This window comes from Phycodurus eques, chromosome 18 (genome assembly GCF_024500275.1).
Source record: "Phycodurus eques isolate BA_2022a chromosome 18, UOR_Pequ_1.1, whole genome shotgun sequence".
In the NCBI taxonomy this organism is placed as follows: domain Eukaryota; kingdom Metazoa; phylum Chordata; class Actinopteri; order Syngnathiformes; family Syngnathidae; genus Phycodurus; species Phycodurus eques.
Genome location: NC_084542.1, coordinates 14,285,113 through 14,302,735, shown reverse-complemented (window position 1 = coordinate 14,302,735; position 17,623 = coordinate 14,285,113). Strand labels below are relative to the sequence as shown.

General features: G+C 41.2%; 1 protein-coding gene across 4 annotated transcripts in view; it reads right to left on the bottom strand.

Annotated features, from left to right (window-relative positions):
- Positions 1 to 17,623, bottom strand: part of atad2b (ATPase family AAA domain containing 2B) — a 55,611-nt gene that overhangs the window by 11,528 nt on the left and 26,460 nt on the right. For all 4 annotated transcript variants that reach the window (XM_061704461.1, XM_061704463.1, XM_061704464.1 and 1 more), the window contains exons 25-26: positions 6,692 to 7,318; positions 4,191 to 4,324 (exon numbers count right to left, since the gene is read on the bottom strand). In XM_061704461.1, coding sequence (XP_061560445.1) covers positions 4,191 to 4,324; positions 6,692 to 7,318 — 761 coding nt within the window. The remainder of the gene's footprint in view (positions 1 to 4,190; positions 4,325 to 6,691; positions 7,319 to 17,623) is intronic.

Below are 17,623 nucleotides of genomic sequence, written 5' to 3'. Positions count from 1 at the left end.
CACTTTGGTACATTTGGAGGGAGGATCTGCAATGGAAATATAAATCTGACCTTGGTTTACCAGTCCAAATGAAACCATGACAAACCGCTTGGTGAAAATGTAGCACTACAGTACTGAACCAAAAGTTACAACTGTGTGAGTGCAAAGAGCTTTTGGACAGAATGAAGCAAAACGAGTACAGATGCTAAATTTATTGTTATTGGCATATGATGAACTCTACTACTACACTATTCTCTATAGAGACACAAACATGTGACATGGCCACTTTGCCTTGAGGAGATGGGGCCTCCCCCGCTGTGACGACTAAAAGTGAGCGAAGATGACAAAATGAAAACTGGGACATGGCTATTGTTGAGCGGGCTTGTGTTCAAACAGGATATAGTGAAATGCTATAATAGTGCCACGTCACGCCCAAAGGGCCCCGTACTGTGCCAGCGGCACAGGGAAAAGAGCTCATTCTGGGCAGCGGTTAAAGGAAAACAACATAGTCTGAAATAAGTGCGAGATGGCTCCAGATTGGATATTTACTTCATAAAAATCTCATCAGCATCCGTCTGCGCCGCTTATTCCACAATGGCCTGATTCTCGGAAAAAGAAAAACAGTAGAGCCTTTGGACCTAGTCATTCAAACAATCTTGGGAATCCATTTGTGTCCAAAGATTTCAGGACAACTGGCAATAAAGAGGAACATACAGAGGAAATTAAAACGTCTACACGACCATGTCCAAATGCCAGTGTTTTGTGATGTAAAAAATGAGAACAAGATAAATCATTTCAAAACTTTTTCCACCATTATTGTGGCCTTTAACTGTACAACTTTCCACCATTATTGTGGCCTTTAACTGTACAACTCAATTGGATTTTTATTTATTATTTTTTTTGGGTGGGGGGTGAGTAGAGGGGAAGTAAAAACGACTGAAATAGTGTTAAGTTATAGTATGCACATTCTCATAACTGGGTTGTGTACAGGATTAACCACTCTCATTCAAACTTTGCGACCATTTAAATAGTCTCTGATTAACCCCAAATAAATTGCAGAGGTTCGACTCTGCTTTTCCTGATATTTTGTTTGCTTTCTAGCAGAAGCCTGGGTTTTGTGTTAACACTGACTGCTATTTTGAGCTGCTCATAATTCCATTCACCTTGTCTAAGGTACAAAGTCCATCTTTTTAAAAAATAAATAAATAAATAAAATAAAAATTTTACAAAAATCCCAAAACCTTGGGGTTGCAACTAGGCTAAATTACTACAAGCCCATAGTGTGACGAAAAAAAGCAGTAAAAGAATAATTTGCATTTTCGCTAGTAAGGGCAGCACCTTATCGCCAGGACCTTTTCCAAAGACACCTGGACCCTGTTTTAAATTTTCAAATATGTGTAAGTGATCCTTTAAGAAACCAAACAATTTAGCACATTAGCAACATTGTGGCTCCAAAAGGCGCAGTCAAATAGCATCGAGTCTGTGGCCAAACTCCTGATGGTCTTTAATTGGTAGAAGAGATTTCAGAGCCTCTTCCATCAAGTTGACAGTCGGGAATAATGAGCACCCTACAATCAATGACTATAACCGAAGGAAGGCTGACATCCACCACCAGTCCTAATAAACACCAGCGAGCACAGTGGCGCTTAAACGGCGACACTCATTCTCAACGCCAATAGGAAATTCAATTTGTTCCGTAAGCTGGCGGATAAAAAAGCAATTATTCACAGGCTCCCTATTTTCACGATCTGTTTCTTAAAGATAACCCAACCACCCCCACCCCACGTCACGCTTTAGCCACAAGCCTGCAGATTAGTGCCGCGTGTTGCTGTTCACAGCGGCATCCCGTCGGAGTCCAAAAGATCAGGCCAACTAAAAGGGCTGCCAATCAGTTTGAGTGATGGCGTCAACACCGTCGTCCGTGTGGGACTTGGGTAAAAAGCCACTCGATAATGGCTTGATGATGGCTCTATGTCACTTCGGAAGGGGGTGGAAAACTGAGTGCATGTCAAAAGAGCACTTCCTTTACGCCAATTACACCCCGCGGCCGGCCACCTACTGCTACTGGGATGCGCTGTCAAGGGAGTCCACTGAGCCAAAAAGGTACCACCTTCCAGTCAACTTGGGGGGACCAAAGTAGCAGCACCAGGGTTCTGTTTGGTGAGCAGAGTGGATGCCATCTCATGTTTTAGTCATGACCTTGTTTCTGTTGATTGAGAGAGTTGTTATGGCGTAATTGGCACCGCCAAGAGGAACTGCGAAATAAATCCTAAAAAAGGCGAGCAGAGTTTGGATAAGCCTGACAAAGTCATTCATCTGAGAAGGACAGCTGACAACCATCGGCTTCAAAACAGACCTATGGATGTAAAAGGAACTTGGGGTGCGGTCTTCCGTGAAGGGGCTTTGCCATTGCATATAATGTAAATCCCATTCTACAGGGAAAAAATGTTTGAATTGTCTTTGCTTTGTTCAGAAACTTATGTTAAAACAGGCTTTGTAAAACACAGACAGGAAAGGTGGCTCAATGACAAATACAAAGCGTGGTGGGTACAAGGACGAGGTCAAGCTACTTTTATTAGCTAACCTTCAAATGAAGCACGACCAAGTCTGACGGTCAGTGCCATGTATAACGTCACTGACTTTAAAGTCGTGCCCAAGCTTGTTCAATTAACTAATTGTATGTAACCTTTAAAAATAAATATTAAACCTGCAAGCTTTGATGAATGGATCCCCGCACCTCAGTTTTCTTGGCAATACGTAAATGATTGTCAAAAAAAGTACAATAAAGTTTCACAATTTAGCATTGCCCATGTATCTAGGGCAGTGATTCCCAAACACATCATCCAATTTTAATTAACTGGTCCAAAAAAATATTTATTAACTAAGTTAGGCTACATCCCACTATTTGGTTTCTTTTAACACTTTTGTGGTAACACCAGTTCAGAACATTCAAATGTTTTAAACACAATACGACGAAAAAAAATTTAAATAATTCTGATTCAATTCAAAGACCATTTGCCTCAGAAAATACGTTTCAAATGTGCAAGCTAATGGGATAAAAATGGGTGGACAATTGGCCACCTGAACCAACATCATTACTGTCATGGATATCATTCTTGAAGCATGTTCATTTATGCCAAATAATCCCAGCTGCCACATCGTTCATGTAAATGAGCGTGTGAAATTAACCAAAACGGTCATTAAACGTGTGCCGAATGGATATGGCAAGGAGGTTTATTTCCTTCGTTTATTCCTCTCTTCCATCCATACATCCTTCATCCCTCCCTCCCTTCAAAACATTGTTTCCTACCTGCTGTCATTCCTCCTTCCCTTCCTCCAATAAGTTCATCATAAAAGTGTATACAGTGGAACCTCGATAAAACAGACCCCAATATAACGGATGTGTGATAAAACGGACCGCCAGGACCGAACAATGTGTAACAATAGTTTCCATTTGTCACTTACACTGCTGTTGACAAAGTGTTAATTCGAGAATTGGCCGCTGTTGTTTACTGACGCTGTGGCGCAATGCAGGCAGAGAATGTGACTGACGTATTTCCAGGTCACATAGACTAGATCCAATCCCAAAAGACGTGCCTATGTGGCGGGCATGTTGAAATTGTGGCATTGACGTGGAGGGCGTGGTGTAATGGTTATATTGATTGTCTATTGTGCATAAGCGTTGTGCAGAGAAAGACTGCGGTGTTAACTACAAGGAATACAAAAAAGTATTTCGGTACAGTAAGTTTTTTTTGTCAAGCCGTTCGCCTATAGCAACAGATTCGGAAGTAGGGAGCACACTAATTCCTTACAGCTCCTGAAAGCGACTTGCCTATATAATGAGTACTGTACGTAAACAATGTCACCATGACGAAGCACACCAGCATGTTAAGTTTGGATAAAATGTGAAACTTTTTATATTTAGAATAACTTTGTCCTGTACTGGGCTTTTTAGGCCACGAAAAAAACAAACCATAATTTTGTACTACACAGTAATATATATGGCCTTAAAAAAAAAATCAAATAAAAAAAAAAAATCAAAAATCAAAATAACAGACAATAGGCTATATCGGAAGCCCCCACCCCCTGCGCCCCTGTTAGTTAGTTACTTAATACTGAGGTTCCACTACTTTTGGCCCACCCTTATGTAAATGCTAAATTTCGTTAGCGCGCATAATCATCAAAATGTGCTGTACAAATAAATGCATTACCAAAAGTTGCTGGTGGTCAACCACAAGTGGAGGTGGTGGTGGGGGTGCTGGTTTGGGATCGTCCTCCATCCTCAAGACTGTTGTTTTCATTTGCTCCGACGGGCTCCTCTTCCATTTCTTTGCTTTGGAGTCCCCTGTTAATGACATCAAAGATGTCTTGATGAGAGCGGAAAATATACACACCCGCCCTCAAAAAAGCTCAAAACTCTGCAGTTGAAAGGAAGCTTTTACTACAGTGAATGATGGTGCGCTATTTAGTAATTGGGACCATCTTCTCAAATAAGCCCAAATAGGCTTCGGATGAAGGGATGTGTGGATTTCAAAGGAGGTCAACAGCACCACCGTGTGAAGCCATAACCACGCTGTTTGACTGGCGGCATGGTCTTAGGCTGGATTTACACTGGAGGTCCAAGTGGAGGATTCCCATTTAACCTTATACACCCCCAACAAAGTAATGTTCACAATTGCATAGATTAATAGTTTATACTATATTAAATATACCAAAAACTTATAAAAGACTAACATCATTTCATCTTACATTACCCTTAAAAATGGCCTACTGAGTCCAAAGAAATTAACCGGCTGTGGACGTGTACATGCGGCGAAGACGCTCCGTAACTTCCATTAACAATCCAGGCTAAACTTAGTTCTTCCCAGAAATACAAAGATCTTAGTCTCCAAGTCGAAATGCAGCAATTCATCGTACTTTCTTGCCACCCATTACTAGTTCCCTCGTTATTAGCTGAATGCTAACACACAATGCAAAATGCCATAGACGAGCTAACGACTATGATCGATGTCAATGCTATGCAAACGCTTTGAAACAAGCATATTTGTGTCATCCTCTGCAAAGAACGACTATTATTACTGCAGCTTACTGGGAAGTAACTTGTGACCATGTATATCCATATGTCTGCTCTCTGGTGGCCAAGCCAGGCACACCAGAAGGAGCACTATATAGGGGTGGAATGGATTAGTTGACATTTTTATTCATTTCAATGGAGAAATATGATTTGAGATAGTGTTTTGAGTTAGGAGCGTGGTCACAGAACAAATTAAACTTCTAAGTCAAGGCACTACTGTAGGCGTATTCGTGAATAGCGAAACATGATTGGGCGGGGGTCAGGGGTTCACTGTGCATTATCTTTTGGCTGTTTATTTCCATGTACAGTAATACCTTGACTTATAAGTTTGAGTTTACCATGACTGAGCTCGTATCTCAAATTGTGGTTGAGACTTGGATGCTGGGTGGATGTTGTGGTGGTCACTGTCGCCATCTAGTGGAGGCGTATCTGAAGCTCGCGCCATGCTTGTATTTCTAATTTTTGTCTTTCAACATTAATGTGGTGGTCACTGTCGCCATCTAGTGGAGGCGTATCTGAAGCTCGCGCCATGCTTGTATTTCAAATTTTTGTCTTTCAACATTAAGCAAAACAATCCTAATTCGAAAAATGTCTGTTTGCACTGATGGAACACTGGAAACTACCCGTATGCGTAGACAACCAAATTGTCCTGAAATAACTTTGGAATTATCAACACCCGGCAGTGACAACACCAAGATAAAAACAAATATTAAACTATATTTACGAAAAGTGTTCATTGTGACCATGACCATAGGTGAGGGTAGGAACGTAGATTGACCGGTACATCGAGAGCTTCGGCTTTCGGCTTAGCTCCTTCTTTACCACAACGGATCGATACAAAGTCCGCATCACTGCAGACGCTGCACCGATCCGCCTGTCGAGCTGTGGGTCGTGACCGAAAGAACAAGATCCCGGATACAAGCGGCCGAAATGAGTTTCCTCCGCAGGGTGTCCGGGCTCTCCCTTAGAGATAGGGTGAGATGCTCGGTCATTCGGGAGGATCTCAGAGTAGAGCCGCAGCTCCTTCACATCGAGAGGAGCCAGATGAGGTGGCTGGGGCATCTGATTCGGACGCCTCCCTGGTGAGGTGTTCCGGGCACGTCCCACCGGGAGGAGACCCAGGACACGCTGGAGAGACTACATCCTTCGGCTGGCCTGGGAACGCCTCGGGATCCCCCCGGAAGAGATGGATGAAGTGGCTGGGGAGAGGGAAGTCTTGGGCGTTCTTGCTAAAGCTACTGCCCCTGCGACCAGACCTCGGATAAGCGGTAGAAAATGGATGGATGGTGTTCAATGTGTTTATTTGTGCTGTCTGGGCACATGTGGGTGTGCATACTTCACAGACTTGTATATATTTGGTGACGTAAAGCTATCCGCAGATATCCGATACCTATGATTTTTACATACATTTGGGGGAGGCCTGATTCCCATCTGTAGGTCACTGATTCCATGTTATTTTTTTCTATTGATGCCACCGTGAAGCATATTCCAATTGCACTACTTAATCTTACATATCTGTCACTTGGATCACGTAGTGTAAATCCAGCCTTAAAGATGTTATGCGTCTCTTACACAACTTGTTGGTAAATGTGGCCATAGCTGCTTGTAGGAGGAAGTCTTCTGTATCTCCATACATACCTTCTTTGTCCTGATCTTCCTCCAGACTTTGCACAGAGTGCTCCTGAGTCAATTCCCCCTCGTCATTGCTGTTGTGCTCCCCCTTCGCCGCCTTTTTGTCCAAAGCGTCCGCCGTGTTTTGGGAAGTCCTTTCCTCGCCGCCCTTGCCGTTTTTCTCCAGGCACTGCGAGTCTAGACTATCCATGGACTCATTTCCATTCACTTGCGCTACATGGACAGCCTCCGTGTGCTGAGTTTCAGAAGAGTCTGATTTTTCAATCGGAGGTTTTGTGTCGGTTTGGCTGTGCCCGTCTGCTTGGGGATGGGAATCGTTTCCAAGGCAATGCAGCTGAGTTTGTTTTTCCAACTGCTTTCCAGCTTCCGCAGTGCCAACCGGGGGCTCGTTGGAGCTCTCTTCCTCCATGGAGGAGACGAGGGGGAGGTGGCCATTGGCCCGGGGTCCCGGAGTGTCGCAGGAGGACTCCTCGTCCAGCGTCAGACACGAATCGCTGGGCCCTGCTGCTTCCGTTTCGGCCTCGGTGTGCTCCTCCCCTTTTTCCTCTTCCACACCCTTCTTGTAGTGCTTGTGCTTTCGGATGATACCCCGGACCCAAGATGGTCGTCGCCGGAGTTTCTTCTTGATATGATCTGTTAGACAAAATTAGTACAAAGGAACATTTAGAATAGTTCTTACGAGACATATTATGCAGTTTTTCATCAATTTAAAGCGGTTCCTGTGAAAGAAAAAAAGTTAAATGTTGTAGGCCGACCGTCTATTGGTCGCCCAGCCTAGTTGCTAAGTCATGGGCAGACAAACTCAGTGTAGGGGCAGTATTATTTAAATTAGCCGGACTCTTCACCATCCAGCAAAATTCTAAATGGCACCCTCATAAAACAAAACATGGCACAGTTCCTCTCCAGCGATGTAGGTGGTGTGTCGTACAGAGTGCTAACCTCAACACAATCCAAGTGGATGCTAAACATGAAAATAAATGCCTCAATCCATGCCTTTTTAATGTTCGTGTGTTAACAATAGTGTTGATTAACTCAGGTAATTATATCTACTGCCATTTTGATACCAGAAACACAATGGGGGTAAAAGGCCATGAGTTTGAAAGTTTACCCCTTTTAAAGGACAGCATTGTAATTTAAAACAACTGAAAACAACCAATAACATCCGCTGGTTTATGTCATAGGTATCGCAAGGTGCACAATTTACATATACATCATAGTGAGGATGCTATAACCATGAACGTTGATTGCATTTAAATGTGAATAGGCAAGTTGGAAGGGCAGACGAGAGCTACACATCGGCACGCTGGACACTGGTGATGGCAGACGGTACTTGGAGGTTTTGGGGCAAAGGCAGTTCTCAGAGCACAATGCTGAGGCAAGCAATGGGGAAAACTTGAACATGGCTGCCTTCACTTGACGCACTGATAAGATGTCAGGCCACAGCGGCTAGGCAAGGCAGTGGAAAAAACGTGAGTGCATTCTCAGGCGATGACATTTTAAGTTAAACAGAAATAAACCATTTGCGTTTGGTGTGAAAAGACATCTGTAGTAGCTATTGCCATTGAATAACGATCATCAACACCATGTCATATAGCATTGCAAAAGACAACCAGAGGGGTGCTGAGATCAAACCTCTGCCAAGCCCAAACAATCCTCAAGGTGTGCTTCTGACTCATTTAATTTGAAAAAATCGTGACGTCCCAGGTTAAATGTTCCATTCTGGCCCTGTTGGCCCTGGCATAAAAAGGTAATGTGTAATGCTAACGCCGATCCTCACAGGTTTTTTTTGCACTGATATGCTGAGTACACCACAGTGTACTCATTCAATCAAGTCCAACCAATTTTAATTCTGTCAAGGGCCAGTGGAATAGCATAAGTCAGATAAAAGATCCTTTGCATAATTAATAATATATGGCCGATCGTGACTCTCAATGGACAGTAATGGTCAAGAATGCTTGTTAAGTACAGTGCACTCCCAGCTTTTGTTTGGATTACAAGCCATCCACAATGGAAAAAGAACACTTTTTTATTTTTTTATTGTTAGTGGTGAATTTCCGCTGGGGTTGGACTTGACCTAGCGCTGTTAACAGACACCAGATTTTCCCTCCTTTGCTGGCCAGATGTCTTATTTACACACAGAAAAAGAAAACCTCATGGGAGGTTGGCTTGCTAGGACTTAGCTATCACCATCAAAGATGTGTAGTCAGCACTCAGGGGATGAAAAAGGTGAGACGGAGTAGCAGCAAGTGACTCGTCATAGGAGGCTCTTAAATGATGCATGAAAATAGTCAGAGCATGAACAGTCAACTACAGAGGGGGAGGGTGAAGGCAGAAGTCAGGTCTTAGTTCCAAAGCTATTTTGTAGTAGTAATTAAAGCTGTTGTCACATTTGTTGGGCCATGGCAATGTTGCATTTGTGTGCGCCAGTTAAAGTGAATACTGAACAGGGGGAGATGAAATTCCTTACTAGGATCCAAAGTGTGGTACCAGCAATTATTAAACCAATAAATCATTGCGGTGTCGCCCACACGAACACAGCTTGGGAAAGCCTTTGGGTGCAATTATGAATTGGGTGTCTCTGACTGACTGATTTCTTTACTTAATTATTTCATTGAATTATTGCTTCAGTGATCTGGAGCAAAGGAGATAACCGAGGTTGAAGGAAATCAGGAGCGGCATTTGTTACATTAAACATTTCTGCCTGTAGGGGTGTTGCAAGACGCTCGGTCAGGAAATTATTAGTTAATAGTTTTATGTCATTAACTTGTGCCATTGTCCAGTGATGAAATATTTCCGTAATTTAGCATGCTTCTTAGGTTGTTTGAAGACTAAATTATGGTGGTTTGTCTATAGGTGCCCAGAGATTGACAGTGCCCCGCCTCCAGTCCAAAGTCGTCTCAGATTTCAGATTTATTTGCCTCTTACCCTGATGAAGACAAGCAATTTAGAAAAAAATAATGGCTGGACAGATGGCGAGTCATCCTACTTTGCTGACATGCTCCAATAACAAAAACTTTTTGTTTTTGATGTTTGTTTTTGTAAGGAGCAGTTGAAAGTATACAAGTATGGGAAACCCTTCAAAAATGACTCATTTGGCCTAATAATTATACATAAAATAATAACGATAAAGAAACAAAATATAGGAACACACATCGGACCATCAGTGACAGACGTAGACTTGCTGATTATGAGTAACTTCAGAACATTCAGCGTCTTGTGGAGCAGACAAAGCCTTGGCCTTCAATTCAACACGGCATCTCTTTAAATATGAGACAGGGTTACAATAAATACCCACTGACACAAGCGGGTCAAGAGATCACATCGAATTTTCACCACAGACTCACCACTTGACACTTTGGAACTGGAGGTCCAAAATGTCTTTGAGACCTTAAGTCAGTAAGTGCTGATACATTTAGGGAGTTCTTCTCATTTAACCCGAAAAGTCAAACATGTTAACAGTCCAGACTATAGGGGTTTTCCTGTATATAAAATTTGCGGCCGGCCGCCTCCACCTAATTTTGGGCCGCCGCCCGCTCTAAACACTTGACATCATGCAAACTGTTATCATCTGAGCAGTGATGGCACTACCTAGTTGGTACTGCGACGGCATCCTTTTAAAATGAAAAAAATGTATTGACAAAAATAAAACAATAAATGTTAATACTTCACATAATAATGGCTGATTTGAGCCAGTAGGTGGCGCGATATACGTTGCACATGGAAATTATCAGAATGGTGCCACCTCTGCCTCAATTTGAGCCAGAAAAAACCTTGATACAGTAGTACTGGTAGCATGGTCCGATTTAAAAATTCAGCACCACCGCCAGTAATACAAAATTAATTTTAAAAATAAATAAATAAAACTTACGTACTTGTGTTATTTCAAGGGAAATCAGCCCAACTGCTAGCATCATTCCCAATACACTCCGACACACCTCTCCAAACCTGAACAGATGCTCGCTCGTTTACCTAGCGTACGACGTGTTTTTCAAGGAGAGCTTGTGTTTCCATGGCAATCAACAACATTTTCCTTTCGTTCCCAAGCGGGCTCTACTCTAATTCTCCATGAATTCACATTTAGGACATGGGGGCGAACACTGGCGCGCATTTATGCCGGGGGAATAAATTATACTGTAGCATTTTGGGGTCAAGGGAAAACTAATGCTGGGGGGCTGTTTTTGGGGGCGTTTGACTTGTGTAATTTAATAATCAGGTGAAGAATTTAGGTCTCTTCAAGGGAACACAGTACATGATAATTCTCATTGGGTAGCAGTTATATCTGTTATATACTGTCAGACTTTTAGAGCCGAGGTGAAGATTTTTCGATAAATACTGTTTAAGAACGAATTGTGTGTCAAAAAGCCGAATATGATGTATCTGAATGTAGTCTGTGAATGCCCTTGAATTGCCTTATATTGCAAAGAGCCAGCTTGCCCAATTGATGGATTTCTTCTCCACCTAATTAATGAAAAGAACGGCCTATGTAGTCACAACTGTGCCTGAAATAAAGGGGCGAAAAAAGAAAAACTGCAAAGAAATGACAAAAATAAAACTGTCGAAAGCAGTGTTGTCGGAAAAGCAGGCGAGGCTGTCATGGTGACTCATGGGCTGCAGGGTCATAAAACGCAAGTCAGCCATTTGTCAAGCGAGGTGACACGTTGCGCCGGACACTTAATGAAACGTCCCGATCAATAAATGATACCATTCCTGGCTCGTGGAAATGAAGGCGATCAGTCATTTCGCTCAATTGTTCCCCGACCGCCGCCGACCAACGCTTTGTTTGATTTTACTTTCACTACGTCTCTCGCCTAATGACGTCCGACACGATAGCATTGACGTCGGCGACAAAGCTGCGGCTGACTGTGCAATTTCATTGGCTTGCAAAATAACATTTTTCAATCTCTTGCATAAGAACACCAAGCCGGGACAGAAGCTGGCAGAGTTTAGCTCTGCCTCAGGGGCATCCATCTAGCTTTCCGCCCTTTCCTCTGTTCAGTTAACAGTCGGTGTTTATAGTCGCTACCTGTGTTGCATTCGAAAGCCATGCACCGGTAGCTGCAACCACCATTTAATAGATGTCAGCCTGACCCAAATAAGTATGGGGCAATAAAAGTTGTTGTGTTTTTTACCATGAATTTTGTATTTGTTGCTTAGCAGTACTTTGTCTGCACTTTAATTATGTTTTGTAAAATTTGGAGTTTGGACCAAATGGGACTTAACCACTCAAATAATCAATATAGAGCACTGGGAACTCCAGCCTACTTGCTATTCACAATTTCACCAATGTGTTTTGGGGTTTTTTTGTGGAACCTTTACCTATATAGTTACGGAATAACTCAAATATTTTAGGTTTTTGTGCTCTTTCTGTAATGCCATATATACAGAATAGGAAATAATAATAAAAGAAATACTATAAATAATAGTAAAGTACTAACTAGTGTCAAGAAAGCATGTTGAAGTAATAAATTTCAACTGTTTAAAGTTGTTAGTTGGAGTTACAGAAAGTCTTTGCTGCATTTGTACAGTGCTGTGAAAAAGTATTGGCCCCGTTCCCCAATTATACTATTGCATAGTTTCCCCACTTTAAAGAAATTTGCAATGTCGTTTTTCCCCCCCAATATCGTGCAGCAGTAGTCATAACTTAATCTTTACGGTGGTATTAGAGCTAAAATTTCAAGTAGAATTTATTAGGAAAGTCTGAAGGAATTTGTAAAAACGTACAAGGGTGTCAACGTAACCCGGATTAGTAATGCAAGATGGAACGCACGATTATCGAGAAAAAATACTGAATTTTGAGCAGTTAATTGTTCCAAACAAAGAAAGAAGAATTCAGGTTTTTTTGGGGGGGTTTTTTAGGGCATTTTTTACCTTCACGGAATTGCTTTCTTATCCTCAAATGTGATTTCTTCGGCAAACAATGTGTCCTTTAAAAATAAAAAGATTTGCCTCTCAAGGAGACTAGAGATCTTACAAAGCCTGAATTAACGCGACAATGTTACGATAACAAAAATAAGGGGTAGCGCGCGTGTGAAACATTTTTGTAAGCTTTTACATGAATTCGTCTCTTTGGTCTACAAGAGCATGCGGGTAATTATCAACCGCCGTAGCGCAGATAGGACGGTTTGATGACTAACAATGAACTGCAAGAGGAGTCAGACGCTGGAAAAAGATAATGAATTGCTGAGCTGCCCTTGACTGTAATGACACATCTTAATGAGTTGTTAGCTGGAAAGGAGGGCAGCTATGTGCGAGAGGAAAATACACCTCGGCATGGCATTTAACGGATGTGTCCACGATTAGTGTGGATAAGTGAGGTTCTCCCAGTAATTTCGAGTAATTAAAAACACTCGGTGCGCATTCAAATTTTTACGCAAGGGTAATGTAATGCAAGTCTTGTTGCATCTCTTTATGGGTGGTGCACCAAGACGGTTAGCATGGTCGAATAACTAATATGTGGCTGATTTTATTGTCTCACGACACCACAACTATAATCGAATTTAAATGATCATAGCACACATATTTGCATAATTACAAAGAAAGAGCGCTATAAAAAAGGAAACCTGGGGGGGGGGGGTTCTTCAACCAGAACCCTCCCACTTTTATTACCCCATCGTTGGGTAGCAGTTAAAAGTATGTGATGCTACACAGTGAGCGTGCTCTGCCACAAATAGCGAAAAACCGTGATTTACACCCCTTATAATTGCTTATATGAATAGTTCAGACCATAAATATACCACAATTTATTATCCCAACACTGTTTAATATTATTTCAAACTCATCTTATAACATTATCCTTAAAAATAAATGGCTTAAGATGATTGATGATATGACAAACATTGTCTCAGTCGAGATGCAGTATACTTAACTCAGCACGCCAGCCTCCCCAGTTAACATGGATTATTTGACCTCTAAAGACGTCAATGCCAATGAATGAGTTAAACATAGTAGAATTTATTTTTCATAGTAGTTAAACATACTACTTTATTTAGACATAGCATCTTAAGCCATTTCAGGAAGACCACAAAAAACGCCCATAGGTGAGTTTTTCAGCAACGAGCAGGTGATCGGTTACACAGAAAACAGGCAAATAGGTGAATTTGTGAAAAGGGCGAATATATGGGGGATTACTGTTTAGAGTGTCGATATCCAAGTCTCCGATAAACGGTCCAGTGTTACACTGTACATGCCAATATATCAATCTTCGATATAACTACCGTGCATTTATTTTATATGTAAAGCTCAAGCGGCTCAGCTGGATTTGACACAAAAACCTGCAATTTGTCTTCCATGTGCTGTGTTTGTGTCCTGCATAAAGTCTGAAAAGCAAGGAACGAATAAAGTGTCATTATGTTTGTGCAAGCGTTCTTGTCAATTATAACTCGTAACCAAAATCAGAGCCAAGCGCCATTATGCTGCTAGTGGCATAGCAACAGCTGATTTTTACTCAAACTAATCGAACTATGTCAAATAGGGTAATGTTTAAAATAAAAATTCTTGAAAATGTAACTGCCTAAGGAAAGTTGTTCAGAAATTATTTGTTTTGTTTTTGTAGAGTTGGTCAACCAATCCTGGTATAGAATATCTTACTAATGTATAATCATAAATATTTGACATGCATGGTCATAATACATTAAGGGCTTTACAGTAACAACCAAACAGCAAAAGGCATCAACACACGGTGATATATGGAAAGGAAAAAGAACCACAAACACAGCAGTAGACAGTAATGGGATGTGCACCCTAATACTGTACAATAGAATGGTGATTTATATTAATTCCGCTTGCTATCATCCAAGAGGCATTTGTGCCCACCGAATGGCAGCTAAGCCTGGCGCCTCTCCCGTGAAGCACCAGATTGCCTTTGAGAAGCAATTTCTTTTTTTTTTTTCCAGAGAGAAAAGCAAACTCTAATAGCGGACGTTAGAGCTACATGCTCAAACTTAAGACGGGTGCTTTGTAGCCAGCTGGTTCTAATTTTAGCCCCCCAAGGAAAAGGTCCCATTTGTCACCTGCGTTGGTAGCAGGTGACGTTAATAATGGAAACAAGCTGCCAAAATTAGTTTCCTCCCTACCCTGACCGAGTTAGCCTGAAGCAACGAGCGGCTAACTGCCCGAGGGAGTTGGTGGGACGACTATCGAGCCACCTAGCGCAACTTTAGTGACGGCTATAATTAAAACACATACATTAGAAATGATTGAGGCTATCATCGAAAAGAAGTACTCCACTAAAAGTTCTTCAGGTCTAGTTCAGGGAATTTTATTTGATGGACTCAGAATGCCCCCTGGATATGAGCCTAAAACGATGGCTTTGAGGTGCAACAATTACTCAGTTAATTGATAACTAAATGATTATCAACTCTCCTATATATACACAACAACAATATTTAACAGCTATAAATTGCTTGGAGAGATTTTTAAAATTAAAATTGTCCCAATACTCTGATTTCAGCCTTTCACAGTAAATATTTTGATTTCTGTAGTCCTTCATTTAAGGAGACTATTTATCTTAGTGTTGACATTTGCAAACATCTGCTTTTACTTTTAAACACAAACATTTTTGCCTATTTTCTGACATGTTATGGACAAAACCAGTAACCAGAGTTGCCAACCTGTAGAAATCCACATTCAGAACAATTTGTCTGAATTTCTATATTTTTAAAATTTTGTCAAGAACAGTACTGCGGGACAGCTATTGCAATATGTAATGTAATAGGATAAAAAAAAAAATTCTGCAATTTGTTCAATTGCACAACATAATTACTCTATAATCACAATCCTTAATAAATTATGTCTTCAATGTATGTTATTTTATGAAATAAAAAAAATACGGTAAAGTGAAGTGCGATATTGAGTGATGCTTTTCACCACCAAGATGTGAGTGTAAAAGAGGGTGAAATGTTAAACAAATGTTGATTAATGTCAATTGGAGTCAAAGGTGTTAATTGATTCACTTGTTCAACAATAATCCTCGAGAAGGATTTTAAGGACTTTATCTAGCTCAGGAAAAAGGAAACTTTTCTCCAATTCACACTTTTTAGTTGATGGTAAACAATATTCATAATCTTTGGTGGTAAATATTAATAGGCTAGCTTAAAGGTCCCCTTCCATCAGTATCCATTTTTTTTCTCTTTAATTTCATGCATAACATAGGTGACGGTTTGCCTTGGGCTCCCCAAATAACTAGGTGCGGCCCTGGACTGAGCCGGCGACGTCGCTGGCCGGCCACACAGTCGAAATGTGATTAGCAGCTCGCGCATTGATGAGGGATACATGTAAATACTTTACAGTAGAAGAATCAGTGTTACGGGCATAATGAGTTTGCGTTCAATGACTTCCGTAACAAAATATGGACAATTTATAACATTTGACAGCTGTGAGTAGCAGAATCAATCAATTCATGGAAAAAAAATTTAGTCAGTTTAATCTATGACGAAAATAATAATTAATTGTAGCCATAGTATGAGTAGCGTACAATTAACAATTTAGTTGAACTTGAAGAAGCCTCGGAGCTCTGTTTCAAAAAGGTCGATGACCCCTGCAGTACAACATCACAATAATAAACAGTTAATAAACAATAATTGGCAAAAAAAATATTTTGCAATAAACCTTACTGCAAAATACATTTTATCCGATTATTCAATGATATATTAGAATAATCGATTTAATAAATATTCACTAACTATATTTTCTGGCATGGCTTATGTAAAACTGGCTTCGGTTAATGAATTTCGAAAGATTACAGTGGTCACTACTAAGGCAACTTTTGGGGGAGCATGTCCACAACCTCTAAATGTAAATGTTGACCTGGATGAACACACCTGCAAAATTTTGGTTAGATTTTGATATTTATTTCCCCTGCAAGATGTGTCATGTATACATTTACTACCATCACGAGTCATGGCACAGTAAATACTAAATACAAAAGTTGCTGGGTTAAATTGCAAAATACTCTTGAGGCACCTTGGTCATCCAACTACAAAGTTGAACTTCCTGCTTTGGTCAAGTGCAGCATTTCCTCGTATGTAATGGAAAGGACAAAGACGGGTAAAAAAAAAAAAAAAAAAGTTTTAAATAAAAAAATCGAATCAGAGGAATTTTCTTCAACAACCCTTTGTGTTCCCTGAAGAAAAGGAATGTGTCCTTTTTCTTACCCACTTCTTGGATGCCTGCTGTCCTTTTTGTCCTTAAAACAAATCAAATCCAGGCCATCCTTTTATGCAGTAACTACTCCAGCCTATTATAAAAGGAAGCAGGATGTTTATTATGACTTCAAATATCCCATCAAGGCCTGGCGATGGATTGACATTGGCAACGGGGGAGATAGACGGCCGTTTAATGTGATGTAAGATGCGCGGCGGGGAGGAAGGGTGGGTCGCAGTGGTATTCCAGCCACAAGAGAGCAAGCCTTGGTGGCTGTTGCCTTGGGCAGACTATTGACTGATGCAGAGGACATATTATGCAGAGCCGGAATCATTATTCTACTCTTCTACAAACACTGCCAACGCTTGTGAAAGGAACAGTTCTCGTCAACCCTCCACAATGGTAAATAGGACAAAAAAAAAAAAGTCAGGCTTTATCAGATGTGAATATCTTGCATGGCAATCAATTGTGACGGGGACTAGTGGGCCGATGTGAGCAAACAAAAAGTCATGGCCGAATAAGGAAATCGAGGGGAGGGGGTTAATTCAGATGTGAATATCTTGCATGGCAATCAATTGCGACGGGCACTAGAGGGCCGATGTGAGCAAACAGAAAGTCACGGCCAAATAAGGAAAGCGAGGGGGAGGGGGGTTAATAATGAATGAAAGTATGCCGAGGGTCGGGGGGGGGTTAATAATGGATGAAAGTATGGCACTCGCAATGAACTTGATCCTTGTGGTGATGCACCACACATGAACCCAGAGCCGGGGCACCGATAATGACCCTGGAAGTTGCCGT